Here is a 20,108-nt window from a genome sequence, read left to right as displayed (position 1 = left end):
GACGCGGGGCTCGAACCCACGAACCGCGAGATCACGACCTAAGCGAATGTCGGACGCTTAACCAACTAAGCCACCAGGCGCCCCAGCCTTTCTGTTTATTTTTAAGAGTTCACAGGTCTTTTGTTTTTAAAAAATACAAGTGTGTAAGAGTAAACATAGTGTGGATCCATGGTGAAAATCTTCCTCACAGTAGAAGCAGAGAAGCTCCCCTGGGTTCCTCCCCTGGCCTGGCCCTTGTGGTGGGCAGAGGCGATCGCTGACACCACCGCGCGTCTCCCGGAAGCAGGGCGTGCGCAGGGACACGCGTGTGTGCCAATGCGGCGGTGGCCTGCGGGGCGGGAGTTCACCGTAGCGCAGGAGAGTCTGCTGGGGCTGACTCTGGACCTGGAGGCGGGTGACGCGCAGTCACTGTGAGACTGTGTGCGCCTCTGTGTCCCTGTCTGGTTCTAGCCGTTCCCTTTGAGGGACGTGGGTCCACCGGTGGACCCTCGGCATCTCCTTCCCAAGCCGCACTTGGTGCCATGCGTCTGTTTTCCTGCATCTGTTCTGTCCAGGGTGAGCAGGAGTTAAGAGCATCCGGGTGCAGAACCTTCCAGATGCTTACCCTTGCTATCTTTTCAGTTGTTTTCCTGGTTCAAAGGTTTTGTCTTGTTTTTTCTTCTATTTTCTTTGAGCACTGGTGTCTGTGGACTCCAAGAATTTAAGGTTGTTTTACTGAAATAATTCTCTTTTTGTTTTAACATTTCCTTGACTTACGTAACAGACTACGTGACTGTGGTGACAAGTATTATGGGCAAAACAGGTTTGGGAGCAAGAGCGGCGGCTTTGCGATGAGCCTCGGGCCTGGGGCAGGGCGTCCGGTGGAGGGTGGCCCGGTGTTCTTTCGGGAAACAGGGCACAGATCAGTCTGCGAGAGGCACGTGGCTCGTATGGTTCGGTGGCTCCTGGTGTCTGGCTGGCCCTGGTGTGGCTTCGGGGCAGGCCGGTCGGGAAGCCCGTCAGCACCCGCACGGCCCTGCAGGGGTGGCTGTGAGGTGCAGACAGGAGTGGGCGCGTTATTCCAGGAATGTGAGTCCGGTTCCGCAGTCACGCTCGGCCGACTGTCCTGGCTGGGCCGGGACACCCTAGGGGAGGCCCCCGGGGAGCCGCTTCAGAGCCTCCCGAGTTTCAGCAGCCGCGCCCCCTCCTCCCCCTTGATCCCATTCTGTGACCTAAGTGACTGGGTCTCGTTGCTTTGTCGTCCTGTGCAGTTTTCTGTGTTGGGGGACTGTCGTACGGGCGCCAGCCCTTCTGTCACCAGGAGCACAGTTGCCTCTGAGTCTTGGTGTCCCCTTGCCTCCAGGCGGCCGCCCGAACTCACAGCCCAGTTCCGCCATGTGGACACAAGCAGGGTTTCCTTTTCCTCTTCCTTTTTGTCTGCAGCAAATATTCACCAGGAGTGCGTGGGACAGCCCGATCCTTCTCCTGCAGCCTGGACAAACGGACTCGGTCCCGCCCTGGCCCAGCCACCCCCGCTCCAGCCCCCTTCCCGGCTTCTCGAGGGCCGAGGCCCACCCGCCTTCTGCAGGGTCTGAGCTCCTCCCTGGTAGCTACGAATATCAGCACCGTCTAAGTCAGAATCACGCTGCAAACACGTATTTCCAAAGGCAAATACCAGTAGACGCAGGGATTTGCTTAACTTTGTTGGGACGATTGTTGGGACAGGCAGCCGGGAGTCAGTTGTCCGGGGCCCACCTTCTTTAAAGAGCTGCTCCCCTGTCTTCCCAAGGTCGGGGGCTGCTGGGCGAGCCCTGCCCTGGGGAAGGGGTCAGTCTCTGAGGATGGGTGGGCTGTTTTTGCTCCCTTCTGAAGAAGCTGGAAGCTTCGTGAGCGCAGATAATGAAGGACAAAGAGGCAGCAGCCTTTGTCCCCGGAAGCTGTTGACACAGCTCGGCCTCCTTGGCCGCCCGGATCTCAGGCTGGGGCCCCGCACTTCACCCCCGTCTGATGAGGAAACTGAGGCCTTCCCAGCAGAATCCAGTGTCCGACTCCAGTGAGGGGTTTAAGCATCTTGCGGTGCCTTTTTTTCTATTTACGAGGTGAATTTGCAGCGAGATCCACTCTTCCCAGTTAGCACTTCTGTGACCTCACACGGAGGCCCTGTCTTCTCAAGACCCAAACCAGCCCATGTCCTTAAACACTCGCGTGCGCTGCCCCCCCCAGGTGCTGGGGCCGACGGGGGTGTCCCGCCAGTGGGCCCCACGGTCCAGGGCCCGTGAGGCAGCTCGCTCCGCGTGCCCTGACCTAGGGGTCCCGTCCTTCCCTCCCTCCCTCCCGGGACCACATCCGGCAGCCGGGGGCCCTTTGGGCCGACGGTATAAACAGCCGTGCACGCAGCCTGCGCACTGAGGCTTCCTGACGCGGGGTTGTGGGCTCGGGGCCCTGTGTGCATCTCGCCCCGCTGCCCGTGCTCCGCCCGCGGTGACCCGGTTCCCTCCCTCGCCCGGTGGGCAGTCCCGCTGGCCCCACTGTGGGCCTTCCTCGGAAAGACTGTTCTGCCCGCAAGACTTTCCTCTGCAATGTTGGCAAAACGCAGTCAGCTCCGCTCATGTGGGTTATTTCTGGAGTTTTCTTCTGCTCTGAGGCCTGCGAGTGTGTTTTCAGCTGTGCGGCGCCATCGTGGGGCCCTAGGTGGGAGGTGAGCCCCCAGCTCAGCGGCCCCTCCAGACCCCTCGGGACTGTGGTGGGTCCTGGAAACTGTTGGTGCGCCTGGCGTCCGCAAGTTAGGACAGTCCGGCCGGACTGGCCCCCGGTGGGTGGGTGGCGGCTGCAGGGTCTCCCCGTCTCCCTGAGGCCGGGGGTCCGGGGCGCCCAGTTCCCGGGAGAGCACGGCAGGCTGGAGGCAAGGTGGTCCGAATGGCTAGTGTCCTTGGTTCGCATGACCGCGCCTGCGTGGGGACCCTGCAGAGGGTTCCCGCTTCCGGTGGCTTCCGCCCCTCATCTCACACACACCTGGGGGGCCTTTCCTGTCCCCACACGGCCTCTGGAAGCTTATGCAGAGGCTGCGTCCTTGGCAGGTTAGCATGGAGTGTGAGTTAGCGGGGTTTTATCAGTAGAACTTTCCTCGGAGGCCCCTCAGTTATTCCTGTCGTGGCTTCCGTGAAACGCAGCTGGCGCTTATAGATTGTTTTCTCTTTGTAGCAGATCGTGGAATTATTTTGATTGTATGGCCTTTCTTTTTTCTTAAAATATGTTTCTTAAAAATGCTATTTGTGGGGCACCTGGGGGCTCAGTCGGTTGAGCGTCCAACTTCAGCTCAGGTCATGGTCTCACGGTTCATGGGTTCCAGCCCCGCGTCGGGCTCTCTGCTGACAGCTCAGAGCCTGGAGCTGCTTCAGATTCTGTGTCTCCCTCTCTCTCTGCCCCTCCCCTGTTCACGCTGTCTCTCTCTCTCTCAAAAATAAATAAAACATTAAAATTTTTTTTTTTTTTTTAAAGCACAGTGTTGCATCCCCAGGCTTCCTGTAATTCACTGAATGTCAGGCTCACAAATCTTCCCCATTTACCTGGGACACGAGTGAGCAGTGGTTCACTGAGGAAGCTCATGGCTCTCGGCTTCTTTTCCTATATGTCTCTATGGTCATTAGAAAATTAATGATTCGTCCTTCACATATTTATTTTCAGTAAAAATACCCCTCCCAGAGGAAGTGGCTGTCCCCTGACACCTGTCAGGTACAGAGCATGACGGTGACAACGGCCACAGACCCCCAGCCAGGGGCGCACAGACCCCCAGCCAGGGGCGCACACAGACCCCCAGCCAGGGGCGCGCACAGACCCGCAGCCAGGGGCGCACAGACCCCCAGCCAGGGGCACACAGACCCCCCGCGCACAGACCCCCAGCCAGGGGCGCGCACAGACCCCCAGCCAGGGCGCACAGACCCCCCAGCCAGGGGCGCACAGACCCCCCAGCCAGGGCACACAGACCCCCAGCCTGGGGCGCACAGACCCCCAGCCAGGGGCGCACAGACCCCCAGCCAGGGCCACACAGACCCCAGCCAGGGCACACAGACCCCCCAGCCAGGGGCGCACAGACCCCCTGCCAGGGGCGCACAGACCCCCAGCCAGTGGCACACAGACCCCCCAGCCAGGGGCGCACAGACCCCTAGCCCAGACACCTGCTGGCCCTGTTGCCTCCGGGGCGGGGCCGCACACCTGAGCCTCCGTCCCTGCCCACAGCTGTCCCTCTGGCCAACCGGCCGTCTCCTGTATGTGCAGCTCGTGGGGCCGGTCACCAGCTCCGCCCTGGGCTGCCATGACTGATCTTGGTCTGAGGGGCCCTGACCCAGAGCTTGGGGCCCGGCCCTCGGCGACCTGCACAGTGCCGGCAGCGCAGGAGGACCAGGGCTGCCCCACGCAGGGGAGAACGGTCTAGAACAGTGTGTGCAGCCGGCTGGCCGGGCGTCTGCAAGGTTCTGCACCTTCTCGTGTTTGACAGGGAGATGTGAGCTGAAAGCATGGAGGTCGGCGGCCTCTGCTCTGAGGCCCTGCGAGGCTCTGGCCCCAGGCCACACCGCTCTGGCCCCAGGCCACGCCGCTCTGGCCCTGGCAGCAGCCCCTTGTCTCCGTTTCAGTGAAGCGCTATATCCGGAAAGGGGTCCCCCTGGAGCACCGGGCCCGCGTCTGGATGGGGGTGAGCGGAGCCCAGGCCCAGATGGACCAGAACCCCGGCTACTACCAGCGGCTGCTGCGGGGAGAGGACAACGGCAGGCTGGAGGAGGCCGTGGGGACAGGTGAGCCGCGGGCGGGCGTGGGGGCGGGCGGCCCAGGAGGGGGCTCGCGCTGTTCCGGGTCGCCCCGCTGCTTTGGATTTGAAGTTTTATTTTTCTTACGGGAAAATCAAAGCTTAGGCATCTGTGAGTGTTCGTCATTGATTTGGGAGACACTTGACGCCAGCCAGCCGGTAAGGTCAGTAAGGGCAGGACACAGAAGACCTTGCCGCGGGCGCTGAGCCGGCCGTCGTGACCTGGAGGGTAATGGCTGGGAAGGCTTTGTGCTGAGGGCAGCGCCCTGGGACTCAGGGACGCGGGACACATCTGTCCCGACCCCTCGTCCTGACGCCTCACGTGACCCGCGCGTCCCAACGCCGCACACGGGTGTGTGTCTTGTGAGTTCCACTCGTCATCTGGGTGCTCACGGTGCCCCAGACGCTCTCAGTGGTCACACAGGCTCACGAACTCCTAACTGTTCAAAGTGCTCAAGACTGTCGTTTAACCCAAGCTGAATAATTAGATTCTTAGGAAGTGTATCTGCTCATCTGATTTTGCCTTTGAGAAATACACACTTAAGCATAAAATAAGTTTTTAAAACCCAATTAGTTGAGGGGCACCCGGGTGGCTCAGTCGGTTAAGCTTTTGACTTTGGCTCAGGTCATGACTTTGACTCAGGTCACAGTTTGCAGGTTCGAGCCCCACGTCAGGCTCTGTGCTGACAGCTCAGAGCCTGGAGCCTGTTTCAGATTCTGCGTCTCCCTCTGTGTCTGCCCCTCCCCAGCTCATGCTCTGTCTCTCTGTCTCAAATATTTAAAAAATAATAATAAATAAATAAATAAAACCCAATTAGTTGAGCGTACTGAGAGGTGGGACTCCCCGGAGGCATGTCCCTGGGGGTCCCTCACTGCCCAGCGCGGGCAAGGACGTGTCCACACTGCAGCAGCTGTCAGAACCCTTCCTTCTCAGGGCCGAGTCCCGCTGGGGTGTGGACAGAGCCCTTTTTGCTGGTCTATTCTGGCCCCGGGGGGCGCTGGGGCCGCTGTCCCTGACTCTGCGGGTCTGCCGTCACGGACGGCGCTGCCCAGACGCTTCCGACACCCTGCTTTCCAGTCTCTTGCACGTGTGCCCAGCTTGGACGTGCTGCACCAAGGTCGATCTGTGTCTGTTTTTCTGAGGGATCTGGAGAACTCACTTATTCACAGGGCCCGCGGGCACAGACTGAACGGCCTGTCCCCACCTGCCTCCACGAGGGCCAGAGAAAAATTGCAAAACATCTGCTAAGAGAGGATATTATATAAGAACGAGCACAGCTGGTCACCCAGAGTCTGAATTAGTAAAAAGAAAAAACCAAAACGCCACTAAATTCCTGGTGGATTCTAAGTTTTTGGAATATTCAGAATTCCAAGAAAAAACCTTGTTTGTAAACAAACGTACAATGAGAAATAACGTCCTTCGAGGCACTAAGACTTCCTGCTCTGCCTGGGTAAGTTCTTTTATAAGCAGAGGTGTGGCTCTGGGGCCAGACGGAGGGGCGGAAGCGCTGTCCCATCAGCTGAGGGGACGCTGGCCTGACAGCCGTGCTGGGGCCACGGGCTCTGTGCGTCGGATCCGGTCGGGGCATCAGACGTAGCCCAGCAGCCGACCCGCCACTAATCTGATCCAAGTGGGGTCAGTGGGTCAGAAAAAGAAGTTCTTGTGCAGTGGATGCACAGCTCCCCGCTTCCGCCCGCTGTGGGGCCAGCGTGGGAGGCCCAGGTGAGACTCAGGGTCAGGTCCACAGGAGGCTCCCGCAGCCCCCGTGCGGAGGACACGGGAGTCTGACAAGCAGACAGAGGCCGGCGGTGCTGAGTTCACTCACTTCTCAGTGTCCGGTTTTGTCGTTTGTCTCTGAAAGGGACTCCCGGGCTCTGCCTCTGTTCTGTCTGCAGAAGTGGGAAGGTTCTCCTGTTTTGTGTTGCCTGTGGTCCGAGAGTTAAGCAACCCGCTGGCTAAGGAGGGGTGTTGGGGACATTGGGGCGTGGCGTGTGACAGGCTGCATGGTGGGGGGCTGCGAGGAGAGGCGGGGGCCGCGGCCGGAGCAGGCGGCGGGTGCAGGGGACGCCTTCCTTTTCTGTCCTGACTCCAGTCGCCGTGGCCTCAACTGTGAAAGTGGCAAGGGCTTGTCCGCAAAGGGAGACCAGGGTCGAAACCTGGGCTCACACCTGGCCGGGTGGGGCTTGGGGGCCTTGCAGAAGACCCGAGGGGTGCATCACAGGCCGTCTTGGGTAACCCCGTGTTGTGAATTTCCCTGCAGATATGAACAGGACCTTCCCGGACAATGTGAGATTCCGGAAGAGCGCAGATCCCTGTTTACAAAAGACTCTGTACAACGTGCTGGTGGCCTATGGGCGCCACAACCCGGCTGTGGGGTACTGCCAGGTGAGCCCCCAGGGAAGGGGCCGGCGATCAGCAGCAGGAATGCGCTGACCCCGTGCACCCCTGACTCACGGCGCCGTGCGGCAGTGCTGTGACCATGAGACGTTTGCAGTTAGACAAGTGGTGAAGCATCTGCTTAATGACTTGCTTTGATGTCAGACCGTGGGGGTGGGGGTGGGGCTGGGAGGGTCCGAAGTCACTTATGTGGCCCCAGGGCTGTGGGTACTGGAGTGAGTGGCCAGCTCCTGCGGGGCTCAGCGCAGGCTGTGGGGGTGCCCCCCCACGTTACTTCTGGAAGGCAGGTCTCCCTGTGGTTGAGGGTGACAGCGGGCCCGCACTCTGTCTGGGCCGTCGGGGAGGGAGAGACAAGGCCCGAGTTCAGAGCCGCGGAAGTGCCGCCTGGGCCGAGGGGCTGGAGGCCTTGCTGCTCGGGTTCCGCGAGTCCTGCCTGTCACCCACGGGGTCGGGGAAACGGCTTCTGCCTCCCGTGCTCCTGCTTCTGGGGCTTCCGAGGATGTAGGGACCCGCTGATGGGGGCTTCGCAGCTGCAGGACTGGGGGGCGCGGAGCGTCTGGGACGCCAGCTCAGGCACACAGCAGAGGCGCTCCTCCGGGAGGAACACCCTGGGCTCTTTCTCCAGCGCTGGGGCCTGCAGGCTGAGCTGGGGGGGGGGGGAGATGCTGGGGGGGGGCGCGGCTTGCTGTCACTCACCGTCCTGGACGGGGCCACCTGCAGGCACCGGGAGGGGGCAGGCCAGAAACTATCCTTACATTATTCTGGTCACTGTTCTCACAGCTTTTAAAAATAGCTTTAAAATCAACCCTTACAGGGGCGCCTGGGGGCTCAGTCGGTTAAGCGTCCGACTTCGGCTCAGGTCATGATCTCAGGGTTCGTGGGTTCGAGCCCTGCGTCGGGCTCTGTGCTGACAGCTCAGAGCCTGGAGCTGCTTCGGATTCTGTGTCTCCCTGTCTCTCTGCCCCTTCCCGACCCATCCTCGCTCTTTCTCTCTGTCTCTCAAAAATAAACAAACTTTTTAAATAAACCCTTACAACTTTAAGCCTGAGCACGATGGCGCAGCTCCTGGGACGTGTCTGTGTGCCCGTGGCCGCGGGGACGAGGTTTGCAAGCCGTGTCAGGAACGGAGTCTGTTCTCTGTGGTCGGGGGCGGAGTGGGGGCAGGCTGGCTCCCCCGCGGCCTGAGGGTGGGTCTCCCAGCCCCAGCCGCTGGGGATCCCTGGCGTGTGCCTGCTTCTTCACGTGGCCTCTCCCTCATGTCCGTGACACTGGGTGACACAGGCTGGACTTGCTTCCCGATCCTAGAGGAGGACACATTTATTTAAGAAAGCACAGGGAACACAGGGAAGGAGACGGAAGTCGTCTGGGGCACAGTCACACAGACATCTCTTGTCTGTCAGAACACGTGCTTTAGAGGCCGATGTAGCCTCTAAAGGGGCGTCGTCGGGGCCGAGGCCCCAGCAGGGGCGAGTGTGGACTCTGGCACCGTGACCCCGACAGCTTCCTCACACTGCTTTGTGGTTCTGCCTTCCCGTGCCGAGCGGGTCACTGGAGGGCAGACCTGGCCCCGGAAGGTGGGCCTGGAATCGCGCGGATTTGGGGACACACGGGACTGTGGGTGTCACAGCCGCTGGAGGGCCGTGGGGCCCTGAGGCGGCTCAGGACCCGTGCTCTCGTTTCAGGGGATGAACTTCATAGCGGGCTACCTGGTCCTCATAACCAAGAGCGAAGAGGAATCCTTCTGGCTGTTGGACGCGCTCGTGGGAAGAATCCTGCCTGGTAGGTTGCGGCCGCCTGCGGCCGTTCGGGCCCCGGGGGCTCTGCTCTGCGAGCTGTCTGTGCCGGCCGTGGCCGGACCCGGGCTGCCCCGTCGTGCGGCGGCTGGCGGGGCTGGGATCCCTGCGAGGTCCCTCGGCTCCTGTAGAGCTCGGGAACGGTCTTACGAGAGTCACTGTCGGCTGTTACTACTGGGGTGGCTGTCGTTCTTTCCAGTGTATTGATTAGTAAACACCACTGGTTTCAGTGATGCGATGTAGACTCCGCTTTGCGGAGAGAAGTGGCCGGGGCCGGCTTGGGTGGGAGGAGACCTGCGCCCGCCATGGCCTCACGTGATGGTGTCAGCCCCGCGCGTGGCCCGAGGCAGGCATAGTCGCGCAGCGCACGTGCGGCCCAGGGAGTGCTCGTGACCACCGGACGGGTGAGCCCTGGCCCTCCCCCGGCGTGCCTGCCCCCGCGTCGGGCACCCTGCGTCGACCACAGCGGGTGTCGGGCTGTGGCTTCGGCCTGGGAGCACACAGCACGTTCCCGCGTCCCGAGTCTCGCCTCAAACAGCGGTACCACACGGGCCCAACCACTGATCGGTTTTGCAGGTGAGAACGCTCAAGGCCTAGGTCCCGCGGCACGTGCCTCGCGGAAGAGTGAACGTGAGCGGCACCGTCACCGCAAGGGGCCTCCTCAGGCTCCAGTGCTACCGTTCGCCAGGGCACGGGGTGGACACGCCAGCAGCCCGCCTGGGACACACCGGTCCCGCGTGCGTGACAGCTCACTGTCCCAGCTCCTCCCGGGGAGGCGAGCCGCAGGCACGGGGAAATGACGCGGGGCCCGATGGGGCGCTGGCCGAGCCGAGTCCGGAGGCTGAATCACTGCGAGTGTTCGTATCGTGATCGGTTCAGCTCCTTCCTGCGAACACTTGCTGACACTGGTCATATCCGCAGTTGCTCCGCGGCCGGGAAGCTTCAGTGAGTGAAGACGTAGGCGGGAGGGGCAGCAGCGGCCACAGCACAGCGCGAAACTGCCACGAGGGGCCCCAGGCTGGCCCTGGAGGGCAGGTGACGACAGAGCCTTGTGTTTTAGCCCCTCAAATGTCCTTTCCTGTCCGCGCGACGTCCCGTCGAACGAACACTGTGGTCAGAACTGCGGGGACAGAGGTGCTGCTGTTGGTCATGGCCACGCGGACCTTTCCCTTGTTTCTTTCCTCGTCACACAGAAGCTGGGAGTCCAGGAGGTGGGACACGGGCCACAGACGCGGAGGGGCCGCCGCCGCCGTGCTGTCCTCCACGCGGCGCAGGCTTCCAGGGTGTGTTCCCACGCAGGGGAGCAAGCACGACAGGGTGAGGACTGGTAAGTCGGGACAGAAGCAGCCGGAAAGACGAGCTGAGATGAAGGCTGCTTCTCTGGAAAATTGATAAGACCGATCTTGGTGGACGGGTACAGAACGAGCGGGTAAGGTACGCGGAAATGGAAAGGGTGCTGGCATCGAAAATCTGTGCAGGTTTTTAAGAATCACAGGAGAATATGAATAAAATGAAGAGAGACCAAGTGGAAAGTTTTGAGAAAAATACTGCCTAATGAAGCTGATTCTTGAGCAAATGGAGCGTCGGAAATGGCACCCGTGCAGACATACAAAGTCTCTGAACCTTGAAGGGACAGAGAATCTCTGCGCGCTGTTCACATCCTGCAGAGGACACGGCTCACGTGGGGCTCGCCCTCGAGGATCTGCCGCACGGGCGGATCTCACGGATGAGCTCATGTACGCAAGTCACGCGAGATCGGCCGCTTGGACCTCTGTGGTTTTGGAGCGATGTTCTTGCATCTGAGGAGTTTACCTGGGGAAGCCGGAGAGGCCTGCGGAACGTCGGAGGCTCAGCGTCCTGCCTAACGAGGACACGGCATGGGTACCAGAGGCCAGAGCGCAGAAGTCCTCCTCCGATCTGTGAACCTGTGGGGACCTTGGGATGTGAGGTCCGTCGATTAGTCAGGAAAGTAGGCCACTTACCACGTCCTTCCGTGACCCCTGTGCTTGGGAAGCCCTCTTCTTCCTCCGGGGGGATTTAAGATATGTGAAAGAGCAAAACTTTGACACTTAGAAAATTGGGTGAGAACAGCTTCACGATTGCTGCGGACGGAAGAAGGGCTTGAACTAAATTAAAAAAATAGAAAAGATTGACTTAATGTAATTAAAATTAAAAAACTGATTTTGACACAAGACGTCACCAAGCCAAAAGCATGAAGAGACGGCGTCTTGGACCGCGCAGCCCCCGCGGAGAGGGTCCCTGACTCTGGGTAGAAGCGGCTCGGTCGGAAATAGCTGGAGGCCTGCGTGGCTGAGCCTCGGGAAGGCCCGGTCTCCCAGAGCCACGAGGCGCGGGGACACCCTGGGCTGGCGGCAGCCCACGCGGGATGGGGGTCGCGTTCTGGACACAGACACAGGGTGTCTGCACACACTGAACCTGGCCTCCAGGAGGCTCCTCTGTCCTGTGCTTAGCAGAATGCTGGCTCCTGGATGTGCTTCTGCTCAGACGACCCAGAGGAATGGGGTCAGGGCGCCGGGGCCAGACACGGTGAGGAGGGCGAAGAGGGGGCCCTCGGGGCTCCTGCCCTAGTGACCCCCAGGCCTATGGCATCAGGGTTCAAGTTCGTCGGTTCTATTTTTGGAAGCCGCTGTAAGCCTCTCTGGGGCCAGGAATGAGGCCGCCTTGCTGGGAGCTCAGCAAACCCTCTTAGCGCCCAAGGGCTTAACCCCGGCTGCTCCGGGAGTCACCTGGAGAACTGGGTCGCCTGCCGGATGCTCTGAAGGGACATCAGAGGCTCTTTGCTCCTGTCTCCTCGGGGGCGGGGCCGGGATGTCACTTAGTTTAAGAAGAGAAGATAGATGCAAAATGAGATGAGCAGGAAAAACTTGCAAAATCCCTGGTATTTAAAAAAAAATTTTTAATGTTTATTCATTTTTGAGAGAATTTTAATAGCAAAAACTATTAAAGTTAATACTTTACTGAATGAAGTAGTTCTCTGGCAGGACAAACGCGCTCCGAGGAGACAGGCTGTCAGCAGTGTCGTGCTCTCTGACCGAGCGCGTGTTCCCAGGCCCGTGGCTGGGAGGAGCGGAGCGGCCGTGAGTTCGCCTCGGTGGGTGTGCTTCCCGTGTCCCCGTGGCCCGGGGCTCTGGGCCACTGACTCGGCTAAGGCATTTCTCCAGCGAAGCCATCGCACCTCACTGGGAATGACCGGGACAGCTGGGCCTCTCGCTGCCTCTGTCCTGCAGCACTCAGAGGGGTAGAGGCATCCGGCCCCTTCTAGAATCCCGGGAACTGAGCCCTCCAGTGTGGAGACAGCACGCGGGACTGATTCCGAGCGCGAGTCACTGTCAGCACTGTCCCCACGCCTGCCCGTGTCCCGCAGCCCTGCTTAGCCAGGCAGTGTGTCCACGGCTACCGGCCGGCCCTCAGCCTGGGCGCCAGCGCACTCACACTGCTGTGTCCGGCTCCAGAACTTTCCAATCTTCCCTGACCGAAGCTCCGCCCCCCAGCCTGTCCCCAACACCCCCCTCCACCCTGGTGTGGTAGCTCCAGGGCGTCTGGCTTTTGTCTGGCTTTTGTTCGCTGTGCAGGCGCCCTGGGGGATCACCCTCCCTCACTGTGGGGCTGAGGACTGTTCCACTGGTGCACACGGCACACTTGTCGCAGTTGGGTCCCCCCTTTAGGCTGTTGTGGCACCACTGCCGTGAGCGCGGCTGTGTGAACGTTCCCCGCCTGCACACACACGGCGCTCGCGGTGTGGGAGCCGCCGCCGCCCCCGCCCCCGCCAGGAGGGCTGCTCGGCCACCGCCTGCTGTCCTCCCTGCGCAGATTACTACAGCCCCGCCATGCTGGGCCTGAAGACAGACCAGGAGGTCCTGGGGGAGCTGGTGAGGACCAAGCTGCCGGCGGTGGCGGCCCTGATGGACGGGCACGGCGCCCTGTGGACCCTGCTGGTGTCGCGCTGGTTCATCTGCCTGTTTGTGGATGTCCTGCCCGTGGAGGTGAGCGCCGCACGTGCCTCTCGGGACCGGGGCCACACAAGCGCCTCCCGGTGACGCTCTGTGTCTGTGTCCGCAGACGGTGCTTCGGATCTGGGACTGTTTGTTCAACGAGGGATCAAAGATTCTCTTCCGGGTGGCCCTGACCCTGATTAAGCAGCACCAGGCCTTCATTTTGGAAGCCGGCAGTGTGGCGGACATCTGCGAGAGGTTCAAGGAGATCACCAGAGGCGGCTTTGTGACCGAGTGCCACACCTTCATGCAGGTGAGTGTCGGGGCTCCGCTCCTGGTGCATCGGCCCGGCCGGGCTGCGCCGGGCGTGCTGGCGTCCCCAGCTGCCTGCCCCTGGGTCCCTTCTGGGCCTCGCCTGTCCCCATGCTCGGTCCCCGTTGGGCCAGCCCAGGCCCCCAGCACAGGCTTCCCCTGCAGCCCGCGTCTCTGGTCCCAGATTGCTCTCGGTTGCCCCAGCGGGGTCGCATGTGTCTGTTGTGTGTCCTGCACCGCAGGGCAGCTTCCTGAAGCCAGAGCCTCCGTGCTGGGTCCCAGGGCTGGGCGCGCTGTATAGGTAACTCCAGTGTGCTGAGCGAATGGAGCATGAATTGTACCTGCGGAGAGGCCGATTTCGGGCTCTGCTCAGCCCCTGAAACGGTCAGCAATGTAGGCAGGGGCCGACCGGAGGGTCCCACCTCCCGGCGGAAGCAAGCCCCGGCTCTGCCCGGGAGCCGTGGTGGCTGTCAGGTGTCCAGCGGGCGACATTCTGATGGCAGGACTGCCCTAGGATCCAGGACGCTGGCCACAGTGTGCGACTGGAGCTTCCTCCTGCTGCGGGCAGCGTGGGAACGTGGAGCGGCCTGGGCGGGGGGGAGCCAGGGGTCCTGTTGTAGCCAGACTCGAGGCCACGTGACTACCAGTCACCAGAGCCGCACGTGTCCTCTGAATGGCGGGCAGGCAAGTGGACATGTGAGCTTGCACCCGGATGCGCTCCGCGGCCTCAACATAGAGGTGGTGACGGGCTGGGGACCGTCAGAGGCCTGCAGCTGACTCGCTCGGCCCCCACAACACCCGCCTGGTCCAGAGCGGGTGGACTTCTCCCTTCAAGCCGCAGATGGCAAGGCCGTGAACCTGGGGCGTGGACGAGGCCCTCGCCTGCCTGGTCTGTGCCACCGCTGCCTCCCCACGTGTGACGGGCTCGTCCTCTGTTCTTCGGAGGTTTTCTGTCGTAATGAGATAGGATTCCGTTAACACACCAGCGGCTCGGGGTGTCTGCCACGTTCCGAGGTGATGCGGCCATCACCTGTCACCCCCGAGGGCCCCGGTGTCCCACGCCTCCCCTGCCCACCGGTCCGGGTTTGCTCGTCTGGACGTTTCACGTGCAGCAGCGAATCCACGTGTCGCCCTATCCCGCTGCCTTCCCTCTGCGTGACGCTTTTGGCACCGTCTGGTTCTTAAGTGCCATCGTGCACGTTGGTGGTCACACAGAAGGCGCTGTCTGCGCTAGTGTTTATAAAGTGCCCAAGGCGGCCGAGTGGCTGCTGCTCCGCGAGCCTCCCAAGGGAAGCGCTGTGCGTATGGCGCAAGCGGCCGTGGCCCTCGGAGAGGGATGTGCCCCTTCCCCCGGGACGTCTACGAAGCTGAACACGGATTTCTGCATTGAAGCGTGGTACCGGCAGCCCGTGCACCAGCGTCCTGTACAAGAACATCTAGAACTTTCTGGAGAGTGAGTGGGGCTCCCTGGAGTTGGTGCCGCAGTCACAGGACTTGATTGACCTCCTTCGGGAGCATAAACACTGCCCAGCCCCGGTGCTGCGTAACAAACACGTGCCTATGGAAGAACGCCTTTATTTTTATTTTTATTTTTATTTATTTATTTATTTTTAATATTTTTATTTATTTTTAGGAGAGAGAGAGAGACAGAGTGAGCAGGGGAGGGTCAGAGAGAGAGGGAGATACAGACTCTGAAACAGGCTCCAGGCTCTGAGCTGGCAGTCAGCACACAGCCCGACGCGGGGCCCGAACCCACGAACCGCGACTTCATGACCTAAGCGAAAGTCGGACGCTTAACCGACTAAGCCACCCAGGCGCCCCGAACGCCTTTATTTTTAAAAAACCCTTTGCACCGCTAGCTTACATTTGGCCTGGTTTGTACCCGTGAACTTCTCAGCAGTAATTATAGAAGTGATTATTGTTAAGTATGCGTGAGAGAGGGGACAGCATACCCCCCCAGCCCCCGGGACATGTCTTCCTCAGCAAAGCCCCCGTTCTCAGCAGACTGGAGTCTGAGACACCCCCCGCCCCAGGTCCCCGTGCTCCAGCCGCTCACCAAGGTTCCCTGGCCCTCGGAGCCACCACAGGACCAGCTCGGCTGCAGGAGCGAGGGGGCCATGCAAGCCCTTACCTGGGGCAGCAGGTGTGGGGGAGGGGGCGGCTGAGCTGAACACCTGTTGCTGGTGTTTTAAAGGAATTCCTTCTGTTCCAGAAAATATTCTCAGAGCCCGGGAGCTTGTCCATGGCCACCATCACCAGGCTTCGCGACAGCTGCAGGGCCAGGCTGCTGGCGCAGGGCTGACCCAGACCCTGGCCGCTGCCGCGTTTCCAGACCTGACCGGGGTTTTCTGCTGCCTGGTGCTGGGAGTACTTGACGTCTCTACACTCGTGATTTTCTTTTAAGAGGGATTTAAAATAATGTTCTCTAACTCAATTATGGGCTCTGAAGCTATAAATTTCTAAAAGTGTATTTTTACTTGAGATACTGACCTATAAAATGCGAGATGTGCATATTTAATAAAGCAGGTGAACACCTCCGACCTTGTGATTCTCTGTCAGCTCGTCGGCTGAAAATGAAAACCAGACCCACCACCGTCACTAGTGTTAAGGCCACATTCTCTCTTCCTTTCTGCGGCATGGCATTTACCTTTACGTGAGGTTTGCGCACACGTCATGTGATTTTCTTTAGAGGGTAATTCTCAAAACTGGCTTTTGAAGTGATCATGATGCATAAACGTACGCAGACCGCGGTGTGTACTTAGGGAGCCGCAGTCTGGACTTGGGCCCACGAGCGCTCATGCAGCCGCCGTCGCCTGGATCCCTGGAGGAAGAAGACCCTGCGAGAGCCCCTCTCTCTTCCTGACCCCGACCCTGCCTCCTGGCCCTGATGGCGGGGCTGCCAAGAAACCCCGTTGCCTGGGCAGGCTGATGGCAGTGTCTGTGCCATCGCCCCACGTCTGCATCGTACCCCGAAAGGCACCTGGATGACTCACTTCCAGCCCGGCCGCGGTGGCGATGCCTCCCTCCCCCACGGCCCCAGAGGATGCTGGCCCCGGGGCCGAACTGCACGCACAGCTGCTCTCGTCAGGAGGAAGTGGCGGCTTCGGCGGGTTGCCAGAGCCTGGGGAGTGCCCAAGGCTGCCCCCATGGTGTGGTCAAGTGTGGGGTCACTGGTGTGGGGCCCAGCGAGGCCAGACACACACCAGCCGTGTGGCCCGAGCGCCACTTCTCGGCCGGCAGCTCCGGGTGCGAGTGTGCAGGGACGGGCTGTGGACTCCTGAGCCCCAGGGCCCCGGCGAGCAGGCTTCAGCCTCCCCCAGCAAGGCGCGCGACTCTCGGAAGGCACCGGTCTCTCAAGGAAACAGTATGGTAAACATTAGGCTCCGGCTCCTGCTCGGAGCGCCCTGCTGGCCGCTTGCTGCTCGCCGGGTGGGGCTGCGGGGCTCCGGGTCGATGCCCACAGTGGGGTCCCCACCGCCCCCCTCCCACTCGGGGGGACCATTTGGTCACCACCAAGGGCCCACCTCCAGACACAACTCCTGTCTCTCGTCTGAGTTCCTGCCCAGACCTACTGCGACACCAGCTCTCCCAAAAGCTGAGGACACGCGCCTGCCACCCACCACGTGTCCCAGAGGCCTCCCGCGAGGGCGGACAGAAGCACGGGGTCCAGACAGAGAAAGAAAGAAAGAGATGTTTTATTAGCATTTGTTACAGCAACGCGTGACGTGAAGGGTCGTCCGTGCACAGCCACCCCAGCAGCAAGTGGGCAGATCGGAGCGTGACACCCAGTATTTACACGAGTGCAGAACAGATCACCCCAGACCTCAGACAGAAGACTGAAAATCACTTTACAAAAAGGTAAATAAAAATAACACCCATTTATCTATTTTAAAAAAGTGCCAGCTTTTGGTGGCAGAGCGCAGAAAGGACCGAAGGACCCGACGCCGCGGGGGCGCTGGTGCCCAAGTACTGAGCTGTGCGCCCGGCGGGGGGCCGGGCCTGTCCTGGCTTCTAAAGCTTAATTCAAGCGTTCCGGATTTTCATCTTTTGGGGTCCTTCTGTTTTACGATCTTCTTAAGCACGCCAGCCTGACAACTAGCCAGCCTTCCTCAGTCCTAAGGTCAAGACCAGGGACCCTCCCTTGGCAAGGCTTAAATCTCAGTCAAGAACGAAGAGACCAAACACCAGAATCTTAAAAAGCCAAATAACAGCGGAGCCAGTGCCCATTCAGGAAAGCGCTCTTCCCTCCCACCTTAAAGTTCTACTTTGGTAAATATTAACGTTTTAACCATTAGCAAAATATTTAACCCAGTTAGCAAAATTAACACCGTCATTTCAATACTCTTGTGCATAGTAAATGTTGCAAGATGAACTTCACATTGGATAAAGCAGATTTGAAAATCAGTTTGCAAGAAAGTGTGCCTCCTTCAACGCCAATCTAAGCTCGGGGGACGAGCGGAGGCCCCGCGGCGGCGGCGGCGGCAGCGGGCCCGCCCTGTCGCGGCCACGCTAGATGGTCTGGTAGCCCGCGTGGCTCCTCTTCCTGCCAATGAGGTAGGCGATGAGGACGATGAGCACCAGCCCGGCCAGGGCGCCGCCCACGGCGATGGGGATCAGCATGCTGTTCTCGTCCAGCTGGCACTCCTCCACTGTGGGGACACGGGGGGCACGCCGTGCTCGCAGCCACCGTCCCCACACGTGGGCCTCCCCCTCCTCCCCACAGCCTGGCTCCTTTCTAACACAATCAGGACCTCTGGGCCCTTCCGGACACAACGCACCAGGGGCAGCAGCCCACATCCTGCCTTCCCGGGGTGGGGTGGGGGACATGCCACCCCGTCAAACGACTACCTTTGAGCAAACAGGGCCTTGTGCTCACATCTGTAAGATGCCGGGCCTTTCGAAGGCACGGTGATGCCGGAAGGGGGGTTTGCTCTAAAACTCTCGGAGACTGGGAATGGGGACCCTCACCCTCACCCGCCTCCTTGCAGCCAAGAGATGATCAAATATCCGAACAGAACCAGAGCCTACACACCCCGTGCGGCCTCCAATGCTGTCCCCGACGCTACTCACCAGACCCGAACTTGTCACCCTGCACCTGGAAGGCCTGGACCCACACTTTGAATATATTGACGGAAAAGGCCTCCGTGACCGTCACGCGCTCCTCGGCGTTGCACTTGTACGAGTTCCCGAGGGTGGCCTGCAGTGCCCTCAGAGAGCTGTTCTCGGCCTGGAAGGTGGGCTCTGCAAAGGCACGGGAGAGTGAGTGGTCCGGGATGCCTGCGCGGGCGGGCGTGATGTGGGGGCCTTACCTCTGGCGTCAGGAAGAGTCATGTTCAACTGGATTCCTTGTAGGAAGAATCGGCTAGTATTCGGGTCCTTAAAGAGAAGATGACAGTCCTTAAGCACTTGCCAAACTCACATGTTTACGATCAAACCTGAGGGCTCATCTGGGAACACATCTGCCTCTGGATGTCTAGCTTCAGAGCGAGGCTGTGGAGTATGCAGTCTGCAGTAAAAGGCATCGCATAAATCTTGAGAACACAAAGTTGATTTGTTCCTTCTAGACCTTTTTACAGAATCAGACTCTGCTAAAATAGGGACTGAAGGAGCCATGTTCTAAAAAAGCAAACTTTGGGGTGCCTGGGTGGCTCAGCCTGAGTTGGGTGTCCCACCTCAGCTCAGGTCATGATCTCATGGCTAGTAGGTCTGAGCCCCACGTCGGGCTCTGTGCTGACAGCTCAGAGCCTGGAGCCTGCTTCGGATGCGGTGTCTCCCTCTCTCTCTGCCCCTTCCCTGCTCTGTCTCTCAAAAATAAATAAACGTTAAAAAATAAATAAATAAAATAAAAAGGCAGACTTTTTCCAAATGCTGGAACTTCAGAAACAACATAAATTTTATTAGGAGAAACCTGACTTTCAATAAGCTCATTTACAGCGCGTATCACATACTGGCGGAGGCCGTTTCTATGTTCCCAGACGGGGACGAAGGGAGGAACCAGGACGCAAGAGGCCGTCCCCGGAAGAAGGGCTGAGGGCAGTGCCCAAGGCGGGGCTGGGCTGAGCGACAGTGGGTACGCGGCAGGTGCCCCCTAACACCTGCTGCATTAAGGACCCAACAGAGGCATCTTTAATGAAAAGGGGGTAGGAGACCAAGGGCCCCGAATGCTGACAGAGGGGCGGGCCAGAAAACCGACTCTGCGGTGCTCACTGGGGCAGGGCTGTGGGCACCTTCACCAATTCTCTGTCGGGCCAGGGCACCATGTGCTCCGCTCCGCTGCCACCACGTGGGAGCGTGAGCGCGGGAGCTGATGGTAGAAGCCATGGTGTGAGGCGGCCTGGACACCAAGTCGCGGGGCACGAGCGAACAGGGACCCTCACCAATCCGAACTGGAAGAGCAGAGGATGGACGCTGTCACTCCGGAGCTCCAGGGTCACCAGCTGGGCGCCACAGCTACCCCCGGCGCTGGTCTTGTTCGGGTCGATGCTGAACACGCTGGTGACGGTCTGAGGAGTAAAGCAAGCATGTTACCCCAGTTCAGTTTCACGCCCCTGAGTCCTCCACACTCAGGAAAAAACAGATGTGATCTCAAAACGACTTCAAGAGCCTACTAGAACTGATCCAAGAATTCAGCCAAGTTGCAGGGTACAAAATCAACGTACAGAAATCGGTTGCATTTTTATACACCAACAATGAAGCAACAGAAAGAGAAATCAAGAAACTGATCCCATTCACAATTGCAGAAAAAACCATAAAATACCTAGGAATAAACCTAACCAAGGATACAAGAGATCTGTATGATGAAAACTATAGAAAACTTATGAAGGAAATTGAAGAAGACACAAAGAAATGGAAAAACATTCCATGCTCATGGA

At 59.7% G+C, this 20,108-nt stretch overlaps 2 protein-coding genes across 4 annotated transcripts in view; one reads left to right on the top strand and one right to left on the bottom strand.

Annotated features, from left to right (window-relative positions):
- GRTP1 (growth hormone regulated TBC protein 1) overlaps positions 1–15,776 on the top strand; it is a 17,945-nt gene extending 2,169 nt beyond the window's left edge. The window contains exons 3-8 of one of the 2 annotated variants that reach the window (XM_039226654.1): positions 4,611–4,769; positions 7,042–7,166; positions 8,861–8,957; positions 12,803–12,975; positions 13,052–13,237; positions 15,449–15,776. In XM_039226654.1, coding sequence (XP_039082585.1) covers positions 4,611–4,769; positions 7,042–7,166; positions 8,861–8,957; positions 12,803–12,975; positions 13,052–13,237; positions 15,449–15,538 — 830 coding nt within the window. In that variant the 3' untranslated portion in view covers positions 15,539–15,776. The remainder of the gene's footprint in view (positions 1–4,610; positions 4,770–7,041; positions 7,167–8,860; positions 8,958–12,802; positions 12,976–13,051; positions 13,238–15,448) is intronic. The other variant, XM_039226656.1, reaches the window with a different exon arrangement.
- Positions 15,777–16,912: 1,136 nt separating this feature from the next.
- Positions 16,913–20,108, bottom strand: part of LAMP1 (lysosomal associated membrane protein 1) — a 19,479-nt gene continuing 16,283 nt past the window's right edge. For both annotated transcript variants that reach the window (XM_039226647.1, XM_039226648.1), the window contains exons 6-9: positions 19,614–19,739; positions 18,546–18,612; positions 18,307–18,477; positions 16,913–17,885 (exon numbers count right to left, since the gene is read on the bottom strand). In XM_039226647.1, the coding sequence (XP_039082578.1) occupies positions 17,746–17,885; positions 18,307–18,477; positions 18,546–18,612; positions 19,614–19,739 (504 nt within the window). In that variant the 3' untranslated portion in view covers positions 16,913–17,745. The remainder of the gene's footprint in view (positions 17,886–18,306; positions 18,478–18,545; positions 18,613–19,613; positions 19,740–20,108) is intronic.

Source organism: Hyaena hyaena, unplaced genomic scaffold (genome assembly GCF_003009895.1).
Source record: "Hyaena hyaena isolate Hyena2069 unplaced genomic scaffold, ASM300989v1 scaffold_22, whole genome shotgun sequence".
Lineage (NCBI taxonomy): Eukaryota > Metazoa > Chordata > Mammalia > Carnivora > Hyaenidae > Hyaena > Hyaena hyaena.
Note: the sequence above shows the minus strand (reverse complement) of the source record. Positions and strands in the feature narration are given on the sequence as shown.